At 40.1% G+C, this 14,633-nt stretch overlaps 1 protein-coding gene across 4 annotated transcripts in view; it reads right to left on the reverse strand.

Moving 5' to 3' along the window:
- The window catches only part of HEATR5A (HEAT repeat containing 5A), a 75,950-nt gene that overhangs the window by 45,966 nt on the left and 15,351 nt on the right, over positions 1 to 14,633 (reverse strand). For all 4 annotated transcript variants that reach the window (XM_038756680.1, XM_038756678.1, XM_038756677.1 and 1 more), the window contains 7 exons: positions 13,672 to 13,927; positions 12,864 to 13,019; positions 10,645 to 10,895; positions 8,088 to 8,199; positions 6,645 to 6,797; positions 4,854 to 4,953; positions 4,080 to 4,189 (listed from right to left, as the gene is read on the reverse strand). In XM_038756680.1, the coding sequence (XP_038612608.1) occupies positions 4,080 to 4,189; positions 4,854 to 4,953; positions 6,645 to 6,797; positions 8,088 to 8,199; positions 10,645 to 10,895; positions 12,864 to 13,019; positions 13,672 to 13,927 (1,138 nt within the window). The remainder of the gene's footprint in view (positions 1 to 4,079; positions 4,190 to 4,853; positions 4,954 to 6,644; positions 6,798 to 8,087; positions 8,200 to 10,644; positions 10,896 to 12,863; positions 13,020 to 13,671; positions 13,928 to 14,633) is intronic.

Raw genomic sequence — 14,633 nt, forward strand, 5'->3', positions numbered from 1 at the left:
TATGTTTGGCAGAGTTAAATGACCTTTAATACTAACAAACTCAACCTTTTGGGATGTTTCAGTGGCTTTCTTACTCTCAGGAAAAAAGTATTTCCTCTAAATGCATCACCAAAAATATGGAGTTGGCACATTTTACGCCATCTGAAATGGTAGTAATAATGACATCACCATGAGGTTTCATTTCTGCCTGATACAGAAGAAATGCCCTTAAAAGGTATAGTGTTTCCAGAATCTCCTTTGCCAGACCCATCTGGATTCGTTGAGTAAAACACAAACAAAAAACCAAAAAAACCCTACATCACAACCTCTTAAGTGACTTCATTCATTTAAACCACACAAAAAAAACCTGGATTAAAAAGGGCTCAAACATAAATTACACTGTGAAATAATTTGCATCAATATGTTTTGCTAATTAGTTTCACAAAATTTTAGCCAAGGAAAGATTTATAAAATTAGAATATTGGTGACAAAGTATTTAATGAACTGTATTGCTCAGGTATCATTTAAGAGAAGGCTCCACAAACACTGGCTTAGCTCATCAAACCAATGCCCATTTTGTTAGATACTGTGGTTTTTAAAAAATTCTTTTAGTTTTTGTTTCACGTCTCAACAGCTCTCTGCCTCTCACGTTAAGTTACTACTTAGCCTTAAGATTCAGGGGGCATTCCACTCCACCACTTTGATTTTTCAAGATCTGGGCCTTAAATATGAAGAAAGACCTACAGAGATCTAATTAGTTGTGGCAAGTGACTGAAGCCATGGCAGTTTAACAGACCCCTCATTTACAAAGAGAAGGCAGTAATACTAATGGAGCACCTAATGAGCTCGCGAACAATTACAAAAATTATGGTAAAGCACTTCACCATTATACCTATCTGTACTGAAAGTACAAATGGCCACAATTCTATTATATGGTTTACTTGTTATGGTTTGGGGGGTAAAAAAGGCAATTTAAAATACCTTTCTCCTCTTTGTTAGTAAACACAATCACCCATTTATACACTTTCTGCTTCATTGTTTATTCCTGGGCCTGGGCTCAATCCAAACGTTGTGTATGGCTCCTTGTGGACAGGGAACTTGTTTACTAATTCTGTTGTGTTGTTCTCTCCCAAGCATTTAGTACAGTGCTCTGCACACAGTAAGCACTCAAATACCTCCGCTATTTTGACCGATTTCACCGCCAGCATAGCTAAGTGGGGAGGTGAGGGATGTTTTATGGTGGTTAATATAGTTTTATTGTTATTGAGTGAGATTGATTCTCCTTTATTTTGAATAAAGGTATAGGACAAATATAAGCTAGAATAAATTGGTGGCTTAGATGTACTACTATACTTTTTGATCACTGAACTTCACTAAATTGAATTAACGGCTCTTTAAAACATGGGGAAATTGAGCTCAATAATATTCCCATTCATTAATGCAGACTTTGTGCAAAACAAATAGCTTACTTTGCTATTCTTGAGGCTCCTTCCATTATTATACGACAATGAGAATGGACGACCTTAAATCTGCATCAAAAATTTACAAACCAAGCAATAGCAATAACATATTAATCAGTAAGGGAGGAATTTCCCACAAGGTTATAATCACGATCATTGTAGGAAAAGTCTGACATACATGCTCTTGTATATAACTTCATTTTAAGCCATGGCTCTCATTAAGCGTAATGACTTCCCTTCGAAGCAACCAATCTAGGACATCTATTTATAAACAGGTATTTAATTATTTTCTACTTCAGCTAGAAGGAAGATGAATCTCCTAAGCACAACTGCATTCACAGTTGAAGAAAAAAGGTATTAAGATAGTAAAATTAGCCAAAAAAGATACATTTTTTTTAAAATGTAGCTTACATTACCCATTTGTATAAAAAATAATGTTAAATACTCCGTTTTTCCAAGAATACTCAATCAATTATAAAAGAGCAGGCTAGACAGGCTAGATTAAATTACACTTAAAGAGATATTGGCAGATAGAAACTAAGAATGGTTTATAATTAAATTAAAATTGCCCAGAAGCAGCATGGCCTAGTGGAAAGAGTGGGGGTTGGGAGTCAGAGGACCCGAGTTGTAATAACGAGGCCCACTAATTGTCTGCTGTGTGACCTTGGGAAAGTCACTTAACTTCTCTGTGCCCCCATTACCTCATCTGTAAAATGGGAATTAAGACTGGGAGCGTGATGTGAGACAGGGACTGTGTCCAACCCTATTTGTTTGTATCCTCCCCAGCACTTAATGTGCAATGCCTGGCAGCTAGTAAGTACTTAACAGATACAATTATTATTACTATTATTAAGAATCAAATGGTATAATATACAAATACCATATTAATAATTCCATTCATTCTACTAATATGTACAGTGCCTGGCAGCTAGTAAGTGCTTAACAAATACAATTATTATTATTATGAATCAAATGGTATAATATACAAATACCATATTAATTCCATTAATTCTACTAATATGTAAGGTATTGTAAATGGCTCCCAAAAATTACTGCTGCTTATAATCCATTTTTAAAAATGATAATTTTGTATTGATATTGGACAAAAGGATAAAATCACGGGTTACTGACCATCACCCAAGTAACACAACCAAATGCTCACTTGGGTAATGACTCCTGGACTCATCCTTATAAAGATTTAGCATCTGCCTCCCAGGTTAGTAGACAGTCTGACCAGAATGAGATCAAGCTCTGCCCCTCCCATGTTTTTAGAGGGTCTAGCCCCCTTCCTATCAATTTCCCCAACAAAGCTACAGCTCTGTCGAAGAGAAAAAAAGATGGCACCATCTTCAAGAGACGGAAGAGGACTGGGCGTGATCATCTGTCGAGTTGATACCCTTTTAGAGTTCTTAGGCTACTGCTGATTACAGGACATGCCAGGTCACCTGGGAGATTCCAGCTGGTTTTAAGAAGGTGGGAAGGACCAAAGTTACTTAAACAGATGCTGCTAAATGGCATTTCCAAAACAGGCCTCTCTTCTAGAGGATGCAGCCAAATAATAATGGCTGATGAAGGAAAATGGAATAGACCACGTGTCTGTTCACTCTGGAAACACTGCTCAGGGTCACAATGGTGGCCCAGATCATCCCTGGGATGGAGAGCCGAATTTCCATCCCTTCATCATTTTGCTCTGAGGAAATTCAGCTGAGGTCCAAGATGGGCTCCAGGATAATCTAACTTCTTGGAGTAGGAAGAAATGGGGATATAGCTCCTGTCCCCCACTCAGAAGCCAGTATGACCTCCATTGGGGTTGTTCAGAGAAGGCATTCCCTATAGCAGAGTTGGCTTTGTGGGGATGGGAAGAGGGAAGGAAGAATGGTGGCGGGGGGAGAGAGAGAACGATGTTCAGAGTCCAGCAACTGGAAGAAACGCTTGGTCAGTGATGACAAAAAGAGGTCAGAGATCTCTACTACTGGATGACCTTGGATGGGGAACTAGCCAAGAACAGTCAGTGGCTGAGTCTCTCGAGCTTTACAAGGACGGATCCAGAGGAAGTCTGTGATGCAATCTTAAGTTTGAAATAAATTCGCCCCTGACAACAGGCAGCACTGGTACAGTCAGAATAGATTCCTGTGCTTCACTCCACTTTGAGAATTGGCTGAAACTCAGGTTATTAGTGCTCTTCCCTCTCCGCCCCCCGGGAAGGAGGATCAAAAGGGTTGGGAGAGTTACTGTTCATTTTTGACAAATGCATTTTAAGTCTCTGTAGTGAAAGCTCGTTGCGGGCAGGGATCGAGTCTATCAACTGTTGTATTATACTCTCCCAAGTGCTTAGTACAGTGCTCTGCACACAGTAAGCACTCACTCATTTATTCAATTGCATTTATTGAGCGCTTACTGCATGCAGAGCACTCTACTAAGCACTTGGAAAGTATAGTTCAGCAATAAAGAGATATTCTATGCCCACACCGGGTTTACAGTCTAGAAGGCTCAAACAATATCACCGATTAAGCATCTTAAAGAGGTGTTCTGATGACTGATGTGCACAAACCAGGATTTTTATAAGGCACCTTGAGTGCCTGAAAGTACTATATACCTTCCACAGAATATTGATAACCATAATATCACCACCATACATACCTTCATAGGTCTCAGGAGGTAGTAAAGCCAATAGTTCATAGAGCCTCTGTCTATAAACTACTGATGGAGTTTTCAAAGGGCTCCCATATGTTTTCTGAATTGACGAAAGCCTTAAATAAAAAGAAAAATTCAAGTGCAGAGGATGCAACTTATCTAATACTACTCAGCTCTTGAATGGATATCTGAAAACCTGAATTAGCTTTCTACAGTGTTAACGATTTCTATTCACTACCCCTCAGAAACACATACAGCACAGTAGTTTAACTTGGTATTCCAAATATATTCAAGAGCAACGTTTCTACCACAGATATCTGGAGGGAAGCAATAAATATTTCCCAAGGAAGGTGCTAAAGATGTTTAAACTGTTTATAACTGTCACTCCAATTTTTCTCATCATCTCTGAATAATATCTAAGTAGCAAAAAAAAGAACAACTACGCAAAACATACCACTAGGCCTTAAAGCAGAAGTATTGATTTATATGTAGAGTAGCTTCATACTTCATTTCTCAGTTCAATATCACCACATAAGGTACATTTACATATATTTTAACATTTAAATAGTCACTTAACCATTAATTTTTTACTCTATCTGGGCAGTACATTAAAATCAGACCCAAGCCACATAGCTGCCTCCTCCACAAAAACAGAAAAAACTCTCCAAGCAGAAAACAGTTGGATTCATCACTGCCCTTGAAAGGTTAATAACATTCTTAGAGGGCAGCTAAGTACCACTGGGAACATTTTACACAATCCACAGCAGCTGCGGAGCTTACCGAGTTAGCAAATCAACAGCACATGGTAGAGGAGGAAGGAGTCTCTGAATGACTTCATCTGTAAGAAGATCTCCACAGTGAAAAATAAAGCTTTTGATAGCTGGAAAAGAATACATTACAACTTAGTATTGTTTAATCAACTGGGATGACTTTACTTAATTTTGGCTTGGCATTTGAACCCAGAACAAAAAGTAAGGTGCTTTAAGTATCAGTTTTATAGAACTGACCTATGATTTTTAGCTAAAGAAAAGCTCTTGCAGATTCCGAACTTGGGTTTACATTTCTGCTACTTAAAAAGAACCCTGGCCAGATAGAGACCTCTATGTCTCATGCTCTCTCAAAATAATTTCTATCCCCCTTAGCAATGATTTTATTCTCTTCAACAATAATGATAATTGCCATATTTGTTAAGCACTTACTATGTGCCAGGCATTGCAACAAGCGCTGGAGTGGAAACAAGCAATCTGCGTTGGACACAGTCCCTGTCCCACAGGGGGCTTACAGTCTCAATCCTCATTTTATAGATAAGGCAACTGAGGCACAGAGAAGTTGAGTGCCTTGTCCAGGGTCACAAAGCAGACAAGTGGCAGAGCCTGGATTAGAACCCATGACCTTCTGACTTCTGTGCCCATGCTCTACTCACTAAGCCATGCTGCTTCTCACATTGATCATCCCACTTTCTGATGGGTGGATGAAAACTGTTGCTCCCTTACCTGCACTTACCAAGGTAACATAAATAAAGAAACTGAAGGATGCTGTTGGTTTATGTTTCCTGGCCCTACCCATCAGAGGTGGCTAAACTGGAATTTCAAATTACCAACCATGTCCTCTCTACCATGTATTTACAGATTCAGATTCCATCTTGAACACAAGGTGGTTATTCTCTTGTAGACTGGCCAAGCAGAATTTTAAAAAAGGGATCAAAGAGACTATGAGTTTGCTAAAATAGCCTCAGATATAAAGGCAGTTTTTTTAAAAGGAAAAGCATTATGGCTAGATATGTTTCTACGCCTCCCCAAAGACTTTTGTTTTAGGGAACTAGTGCAGCAAGTGAACTGATTCACTTGACATGCTAAAAGTAGCAGCTCACATTGTCTACGCTAAATCAAAACTTTCTAAAAGACGGCAAATGTGTTCTGTCAATGCTCGGGATCACAGTGACCAGTAAAGTTCCCTTTTAACTCAATTGGCATTGAAGAGTCCTGTAATTTTTCAGAGGAAAGCCAACCATACACCTACATATGCATAAACCTGGGAATGATAGTAGCCACTCCTTGGGCAGAAAGAACAACTCTGCATGGTGAGCTGCCTCCCTAACCTGGATCTGTCAATTGCGGTGGCCTCCTTTCAGATAGCTCACTCCAAGCAGCCCTGCCAGATACCTGGAACCTGCCTTTGCACCAATCACTAAGAAAACCTTAGCTACCCTCGGTGAGTGTGCATCTGTGAGTTTGAGTTTGGTCACTCCACTGGACCTTTTTGGTTTCCCCTTCCTCCAGGTACTTACTGCCCTTTCTCTCTGTCCCCTCTTCCCTACCCCACTTGCCTTGGTGGGCTGGACTCTGGGTCCTGATTGCCCAAATACCCTCTTCAAAGCCTGTGTGATTAAAAATGTTCATTTAAAACTGCATTTTTTCACATTCCGGTCCAACGCTTCACTGGAGTCACAAAATCTGGTAAAATCATTCTACGAAATTAGTTACATCTGGTATCAGACCAGCAGGCCAGCATTTTCTTTACCTTTCTGAGATGCAAATAAGGACAGTGAGAGGATGACTGAAGTCTACATACCACACAGTGCACCTGCACGTCCTTCCAATGTCACCTGCCACGTAAATGAATCTCCTCTATTCTTTTCCGTTTCCAGATCCTTAGGAGATAGTGGGAAGATACACTTCCATAACAACAATACTCGGGGAAGATGATGACTGACAACCGCAGGACCTGTAATATTTCAGAATTATTACTTGCGCTGTTACACAAAATGGATACAATTCTAAAACCCCTCCCTTAAAGTTGATACATACTAACTGGAATAAATGAAACCTCTCTTCATGCAGTTCGTGTAATCAATCAATCAATCGTATTTATTGAGCGCTTACTACGTGCAGAGCACTGTACTAAGCGCTTGGGAAGTACAAATTGGCAACACATAGAGACAGTCCCTACCCAACAGTGGGCTCACAGTCTAAAAGGGGGAGACAGAGAACAGAACCAAACATACCAACAAAATAAAATAAATAGGATAGAAATGTACAAGTAAAATAAATAAATAAATAAATAAATAAATAGGGTAATAAATATGTACAACCATATATACATATATACAGGTGCTGTGGGGAAGGGAAGGAGGTAAGATGGGGGGATGGAGAGGGGGCGAGGGGGAGAGGAAGGAAGGGGCTCAGTCTGGGAAGGACTCCTGGAGGAGGTGAGCTCTCAGCAGGGCCTTGAATAATATTTCAATATTTAATAATATTTCAGAATTATTACTTGTGCTGTTACACAAGATGGATATAATTCTAAAACCCCCCCCTTAAAGTTGATACATACTAACTGGAATAAATGAAACCTCTCTTCATGCAGTTCGTGTAATATTTCAGAATTATTACTTGCGCTGTTACACAAGATGGATATAATTCTAAAACCCCTCCCTTAAAGTTGATACATACTAACTGGAATAAATGAAACCTCCCTTCATGCAGTTCGTATGCACCCTGACCATAGTTCTTTCCTTTCAGAAACATGAAAATCTACTGGCAGAAGGGCATCAGGAGTTCGATACAGTTAGGAAGGCAATTCAGTGTTAGGGGACAACTTAAGCCAACGATCTGCTAGCTACCGACACAAAGTCTGACCCACACTTCACTGCACTGGGTGGATGAAATAGCCCGAAGTATGACAATACTTGCTGGGACCAGGCCAGCAAAGAGGAAGGTTTCACCTGAAGAGTGTCTACACACGGTGGACAATCCTGATAAGAGCTGGCTATTATGACCAGTGAAGACCACAGAGCCTTAAACGGCAATTGCCCTGACAATCATCTGTTGATCTATGGTGCTACTGGCATAGCACTGGCACAGTATGGCAGTCATGAAATTTTGACATTCATTCAATCGCATTTATTGAGTGCTTACTGCATGCAGAGCCCTGTACTAAGCGCTTGACATGAAATTCTTGTGCGCGTAACGTTTTTCCAAGACGTTTTGCACCCAGAAAACCCCAGGCATCATTTACCTAGTGTCATGAGAGCAGCTATCAACAGCCATCCAGCCTGCGTGCGCTGTATTGAAAGACGACTGTTCTGAGCAGCGGAACACAGCAAATCTTCTGCTAATGTCATTATAATCTATTCACATTTGGAAAAACAACAAAAAAATCAGCTCACAGGTGAATGCACAAAGAGCAGCCATTTTTCTTAAACTTCCAAAATACCATCTGTCTATATAAAAATTAGCATCAGCTAAATTGCCTTGGTTACAGGTAAATATAAAACAGTTAAAGGCATTTCCAGAGTTTCTAGCCAGAAAAAATGGGGAAAGTGAAAACAAAATGGTTGCTAGGGGATCAAGAACAATCTGTCTGTGATATTTGGGGTGTTTTCAGTTTGCTGTCTCAAGCGCAATGGAATAAGTCGGAGAGTCAGTCACTCAGTGACTCAGAATCCTAAAACCCCCTCATGAAGGAAATTGTCATTGGGCTTTCTGATAAACCTCTACTGAGAGCACATGATCTCAGTTTAGAGTGGTTCATTCATTTTGTTTCTTTAGCTTTTAAGTGAGTAATTATCAAAAAACAGGCAGCTGTCATTTTTCTGTTCTTTTAGATCACACCGAAAATAGGAAAATTAAGGGAGGACAATCACTCTGCTTTGTCCTTTTTTTTCTTCAGGTGCAAAACAAAAAATAGTCTCAAATAACCAACTTCCAAAGGTCATTTAGGATACTTACTAAGCAACTAACTTAATCCTAAACTTCTGATTCCAGTTCTTGAATAAAGACAACCACCAAATCATGTGAGATTTTCTCAAATTCGCAAGTAATCTAGGTTTAGAGAGTACGATGTTCATTTTAATTCAGAAAGGCTCTGTAATCTAATGGCATACTTCTAGGAATTCAAGCAAACCACCATTTGAATGAACAATCCCTTCTCTGAAAAGATTACTTTGGAAAAGAAAGGGGGGGGGGGGTGATTCAGTTTGGCTTATGTCAGGTCATAAGGATGTCTTCCCGGGAAACCAATTTCAAACATAACATCAGGGGCAGAAATTCTCCCTTGTCTGATTTAATGAGATCTGTGCTTGGCTCAATGGAAAGAGCACGGGCTTTGGAGTCAGACATCGTGGGTTCAAGTCCCGGCTCTGCCAATTATCAGCTGTGTGACTTTGGGCAAGTCACTTAACTTCTCTGTGCCTCAGTTACCTCACCTGTCAAATGGGGATTAAGACTGTGAGCCCCACATGAGACAATCTGATCATCTTGTAACCACTCCAGTGCTTAGAACAGTGCTTTGCACATAGCAAGCGCTTAATGAATGCTATCATTATTATTATTATCTGTGGACGTAATTCCAATTAGATGCTGAATAGAAAAAATTATTCCTTGGCCAAATGTGATGATGGGAGGTTGCACTGTTGAAGAATGCCCTTTTTTTTTTTTTTTACCCGCTGCCACTGTTTGTTGAAGGGAAAGGAGAAGGCAGTAGTGATCCGCCAAAGTTAAGTGAACGGCACGAAAGGCATGGATTACAACTGCTTTCATTTGCAGAGTAGGGTCTTCCAGTTGCAATTTTCCAGACATCTCCATTAAAAAAAAAGTTTTAAAGTTATGGTTTTATCATCTTCATTATTTATTACTCTATTTATTTATTTATTTATTTATTTATTTTGCTTGTACATTTCTATCCTACTTATTTTATTTTGTTGGCATGTTTGGTTCTGTTCTCTGTCTCCCCCTTTTAGACTGTGAGCCCACTGTTGGGTAGGGACTGTCTCTATATGTTGCCAATTTGTACTTCCCAAGCGCTTAGTACAGTGCTCTGCACATAGTAAGCGTTCAATAAATACGATTGATTGATTGATTGATCTTCCCTGTCTCCATTCAGCAATTTAAAATCAAATCCTTTAGTATTTCTTGAAAGTGCCCTGATAATTGAAACTGAGTAATATAGTCAGGTAGTGCCTGGTAGATGTCATTTATCTACTCAGAAAAGGTTGCAAATCTAAAATTCAATATCCTCATGTTATTGAAAATTATTTTTCGGTTGGAAATAGACTTTTGAATGCAGAACCAAAGCCTTAGAGGGAACCCCCATGGGAGACACTCCTCAATGCTGAAGCAAATAACATTTACTCACATAACTGCCTCAATCAATTGTATTTACTGAGTGTTGACTGTCTGTAAGGCCCTTTACTAAGCCTCCATTGTGCAATTCTTCCCCCACACCCTGATTTTTGAGAAAGAAATGGAGCATTTTTGTAAGCAGAGTCACTAGTGGTCGTTGGGATGGGAAGAGGAGTAGGGTCAGAATGGAATGGATACAGCTCACGCTGCAGGAATTCCTCCTTGAGAGCATGCACATAAGTGCTGGGTTAGGAAAAGGGTCAGAATAGTCCACGGAAATAGGCTTCCACGGGGGACTTTCTTCACAGACATGAGAACTGCAGGGTAGAAATTAATACTGCAATAGCTTTGGCAACTTTAACTGATCCTCAAGAGACTGCCGATGATTTGAATTGGGATTTTTATAATTCATAACCATTTTACAAAGAATCATACGTCTTCCTAATCATTACCTTTCCTTTTCCATGTGGAATTCCTAAAGGACAATGTTTCACTGCTCCCAACAGAGCAGCCACAGCAAAGCTATAGCCACTAATGGCTTCAGGTGAGGACTTGAGTGTGGTAAGTCGATCAATGCAGCGACCCAAAAGTGGTGTTAGATAAGATGGCAATGCTACCGCAATGCAGTGTAAACACCAAGCCGCTGCTAGTCGAACTGAAATGCTGGGATGAAGAATAATTGAAGTCACCATGTCGAGAACCCCTGGAAGCAAGAAGCAGAAACTGAAGGTCCTTCTACAGAACTCTGACCGAGGAATCAAGAAAAGAATGGATTGCAAAAATCAAACGCCACTTTTTAGGTTGTGTCTTTCTGAAGTAAAACTAAGAGCATTGTAATTCTAAGAAAAGCACAGTTTTAGGCTATAACAAAGAAATTATTTCAGAGATTTCAAGGTTTGATATGACTATGCTGTGGAGTGGGTTTGTTTGGCCATACTGTTCCACTCTTTTCTACTCCAGCATGGCCATACTGGATATGCAAAATGGCCTGAAATGCAACAGCTTTCTCCGCCTCCTTCTCCAGTCCCCTAATGGTGGGATGAGGGCAGCTGCATAATAGTCCAACTGGAACTTCCATTACACTGGCTTTCATCCTGAGTAGTTGAGGGGCAGGGAATAGGATTCTGGTTTCCTCCCACCCGCACTGGGGTCCCTGGGGTAAAGTCTTGAGAATGTCTGCAGAGTCTCTTGGACATCTCTGGGACTGGTACTTTGAAATCATTTTTATAAAAACCAGTTGGACTGTGTGAGGAGAGACTGCAAGGAGCGGCCTTAGTTAAAACGATGTGAAGGAGGTCACACTACTTACTCCTTGCGCGGCCTCATTTAAGACTCATGGTCCTCTTTCAAAAGAGGCATTTTCAGAGAGGAGAAAGGGGAACAGGAAGGGGGTGTTTCAAAATGATCTCTCTCCACCTTCAAAGCCCCCCTAAAATCACATCTCCTCCAAAAGGAGGAGACTAAACCCTGACTAAACCCTCATTTCTTCTCCCCTCTATATGACCTATGCACTTGGATCTGTAGCATTTGTTATTCACCCCATCCTCCCCCACCACACTTACAGTAGTATCCTTACACTTTGCCATTTCCCCTATCTGTAACTTATTTTAATGTCTGTCTCCCTCCGTAGACTGTGAGCACCTCGTGGCCACAGATCAGGCCTACCAACTCTATTGTACTGAATTTTCTCAAGTCCTTAGTGCAGTGCTCTGCACATAGTAAATGCTCAGTATATGCCAATGATTGATTGATCTTGCAGCCTCCAGGAGAAGGTCAAGCATCTCCAGACCATCTTAAGGGCTATGTGACTCTTCTCACACTCAGACCTACCTCCTGGGGACCACTGTGGAGTACGGGTGTGGAGGGGAAGCTGAGAGAAATGGGGACTACAGAATCATTTGGACCAACTCCCCAGCACAGAAGCTGAAAAGGCTTGCAGGTGGTTAAAAAATTAATCAGAACAGATTACTAGAAAGTTTAAAACCATCAAAGAGCACACCAAAAAATCTCAATAAAGTCAGTGTCCCTGAATTTGCCCCATTTTCCCTGACCAGTTATGATGTACAGAGTGCAGGACCACTGCCGATGATAAAGGAGCTTACCTTTGCATTCCACTTTCCAATGCGACAGATCCTAGCAGCACTTAATCAGCTTTAAAACAATGGCTTCAAGATTGATCTATTTCCAATCCAGGGTGAAAAACCTAGATTCAATTGTCATAACATGCTAAACAAATGGGAAAGGCTAACCATCTCAGATTTAGATTCCACAGAAAACTGGAATGCCAAAAGGCATTACCAAACAAATGGAGAGAAATGTACGGAGTTTTGTTTGGGAAATTACTATTTTCCTCTATGCTAAGCAAAACATAGTACTTTGAAAACTCTCTGAAAACCTTGATTATAGTTGAATTTGTGTACACAAAATGCCACAAAAAATAGAACTTAACCACAGGACCTAAAATTCCAAAATGAAGAACATTCAAATATTCATAAACCATATTTTGGTATCCAACGTCATCCCTTACTTACAGATATATAATAACACAGAGCCATTTAAAGTCACACTTCAGCCAATTTTAAGTAGGCCCTCTTTTATATGAGGGTGGATTCCTTTGTACAAAAGGAGTTAAACAAAATAGGAGGTCCCATCCATATAACCGGGTCATTACCTGAAGTTGAATCCTGTAGCAAAGGCACAGCTGTAGTGCCAAGACCATAAATGAGATTGCCAAGTTCTTGTAAAGCACACACTAGAACATGCTGACTGGTAGAAACATCTGTAGTGCTCGTCCGGGTTTCCAAGTTACCATCACTGATTACGGCATCTGATAAAAGCGCAAGAAATAACCATGTGATCGCTGCTTTATTGAAATGTGAAGGACTTCAAAAATGCAAATACAGCATTTCATTGGTCATATATGAAGCTCTGGGTTCAACTGAAATGTATTTTATGTGTGTGAAGAAACAGAGATGAGTTTCCATTCCTCAAATTACCATGTAGGTCGAAGTTGTTCACAATCAGCAACCCGATCTCCACATTCTACTGATTCAGCAGGCACTGAAAAGCGGGACCCTTAAGTAAGAAATGATCATTTCAGCCTCAGCAGCCTCAGAACAGGATGCTGGAATCTGGAGGGAACCCAACCTGACAAATACTAGAAGCAAAATGAATCTATTTCAAAGACGTACTTGCTTCTTTAAACGAGTACAGGAAGTCTGAAGTTTTAATTAAAATGTATCATCTGAAACCTTCAGGGGTGCTAATACTCTTTGCTAATGAGAAAAAAGACGCTTACTGGAATTAAAACATGTTTTATCAGTATCTGTCAAAAAAAATTTCAAGGCACATCACAAACTTTTTTGAAAACACTAGGGTAATGTGACAGCACTACATTATTTTGCAGGATCTTTTCCTTTATGTCAGGCAATCACTTCAGCACTGAAAGGAAAAAAAAAACAATCTTATTAATCTCATACCCACAACTTTCTTCAGCCTCCAGATGGTCTGACAAATATCTTTGGCAGCTGAAATTTGAGCTTTTTCCCCAAGAAGGCCTCCTACAGTAGCTCGAAGGATAAATGAAACACAACGGCGACAGCAGATAGCATCCGCCTGAGTTTGGAAGGCTTTAGGGTGAGACTGTGACACCAGGCTTAGAACATGGGAAAGTAAGGCAGCAAAATTCCTTTCTAGCCACAGTCCTCCTAGTGTGGATATAAATACCACATATGCCTGAAAGAAATAGAAGATAGTGCCCTTTAAAAACAGAATCTTTGCAATTACGAAACAGTATCATAATATAATCAATTTTGACCTGAAGCTGCACCCCCTGGCTGTGTGTACTGACTTGGGGAGCCCTGCCCATTTTTACGGGCTATCTGGAAAACACAATGTTTAAGACTGTCATCTCTTTGCATCTCAAAAACAGGATGCCTTTGTGTAAATTTAGGATTAAAATTGTACACTGAGACTTGAATATACTTTAGAAGGGAAATCCTGCCTTTCTTTTACGGCATTCCTGAAAATGCATTTTTTCCCACATAGCACTCCTTATTTATAAGCATACAATACAGAGCTGTAGCTGTACAAATGGGTTTTAAAGTCAACCACCCCTTTATTTGGACTCTGTTTAAATCGCTTTTTGAGATGAAACTGGGATTTTTTGTCTTTGTGTCAATTTGAATACCATCTTGCTTTAGTCACCACTATTTTAGCTGCACATTTAGAATTGGGTTTCAAGTTCCTTGATTCCTTTCCAAAAAAAGCTACAACTGCAGTTTGGGGATTTTTCACCTAGCATCTCATTTACGCTGTTTGCCTGTTTTATTTCATTTCAGACTGTGAGAAGTGCCAGAAAACTCAGCCCAGGCAGTTGTTATGTAAAACACTGTCTTTGACCCTCTGAACAACAGAATCAAGCTGTTTGATATTCTCGGCA

This window comes from Tachyglossus aculeatus, chromosome 14 (genome assembly GCF_015852505.1).
Source record: "Tachyglossus aculeatus isolate mTacAcu1 chromosome 14, mTacAcu1.pri, whole genome shotgun sequence".
In the NCBI taxonomy this organism is placed as follows: domain Eukaryota; kingdom Metazoa; phylum Chordata; class Mammalia; order Monotremata; family Tachyglossidae; genus Tachyglossus; species Tachyglossus aculeatus.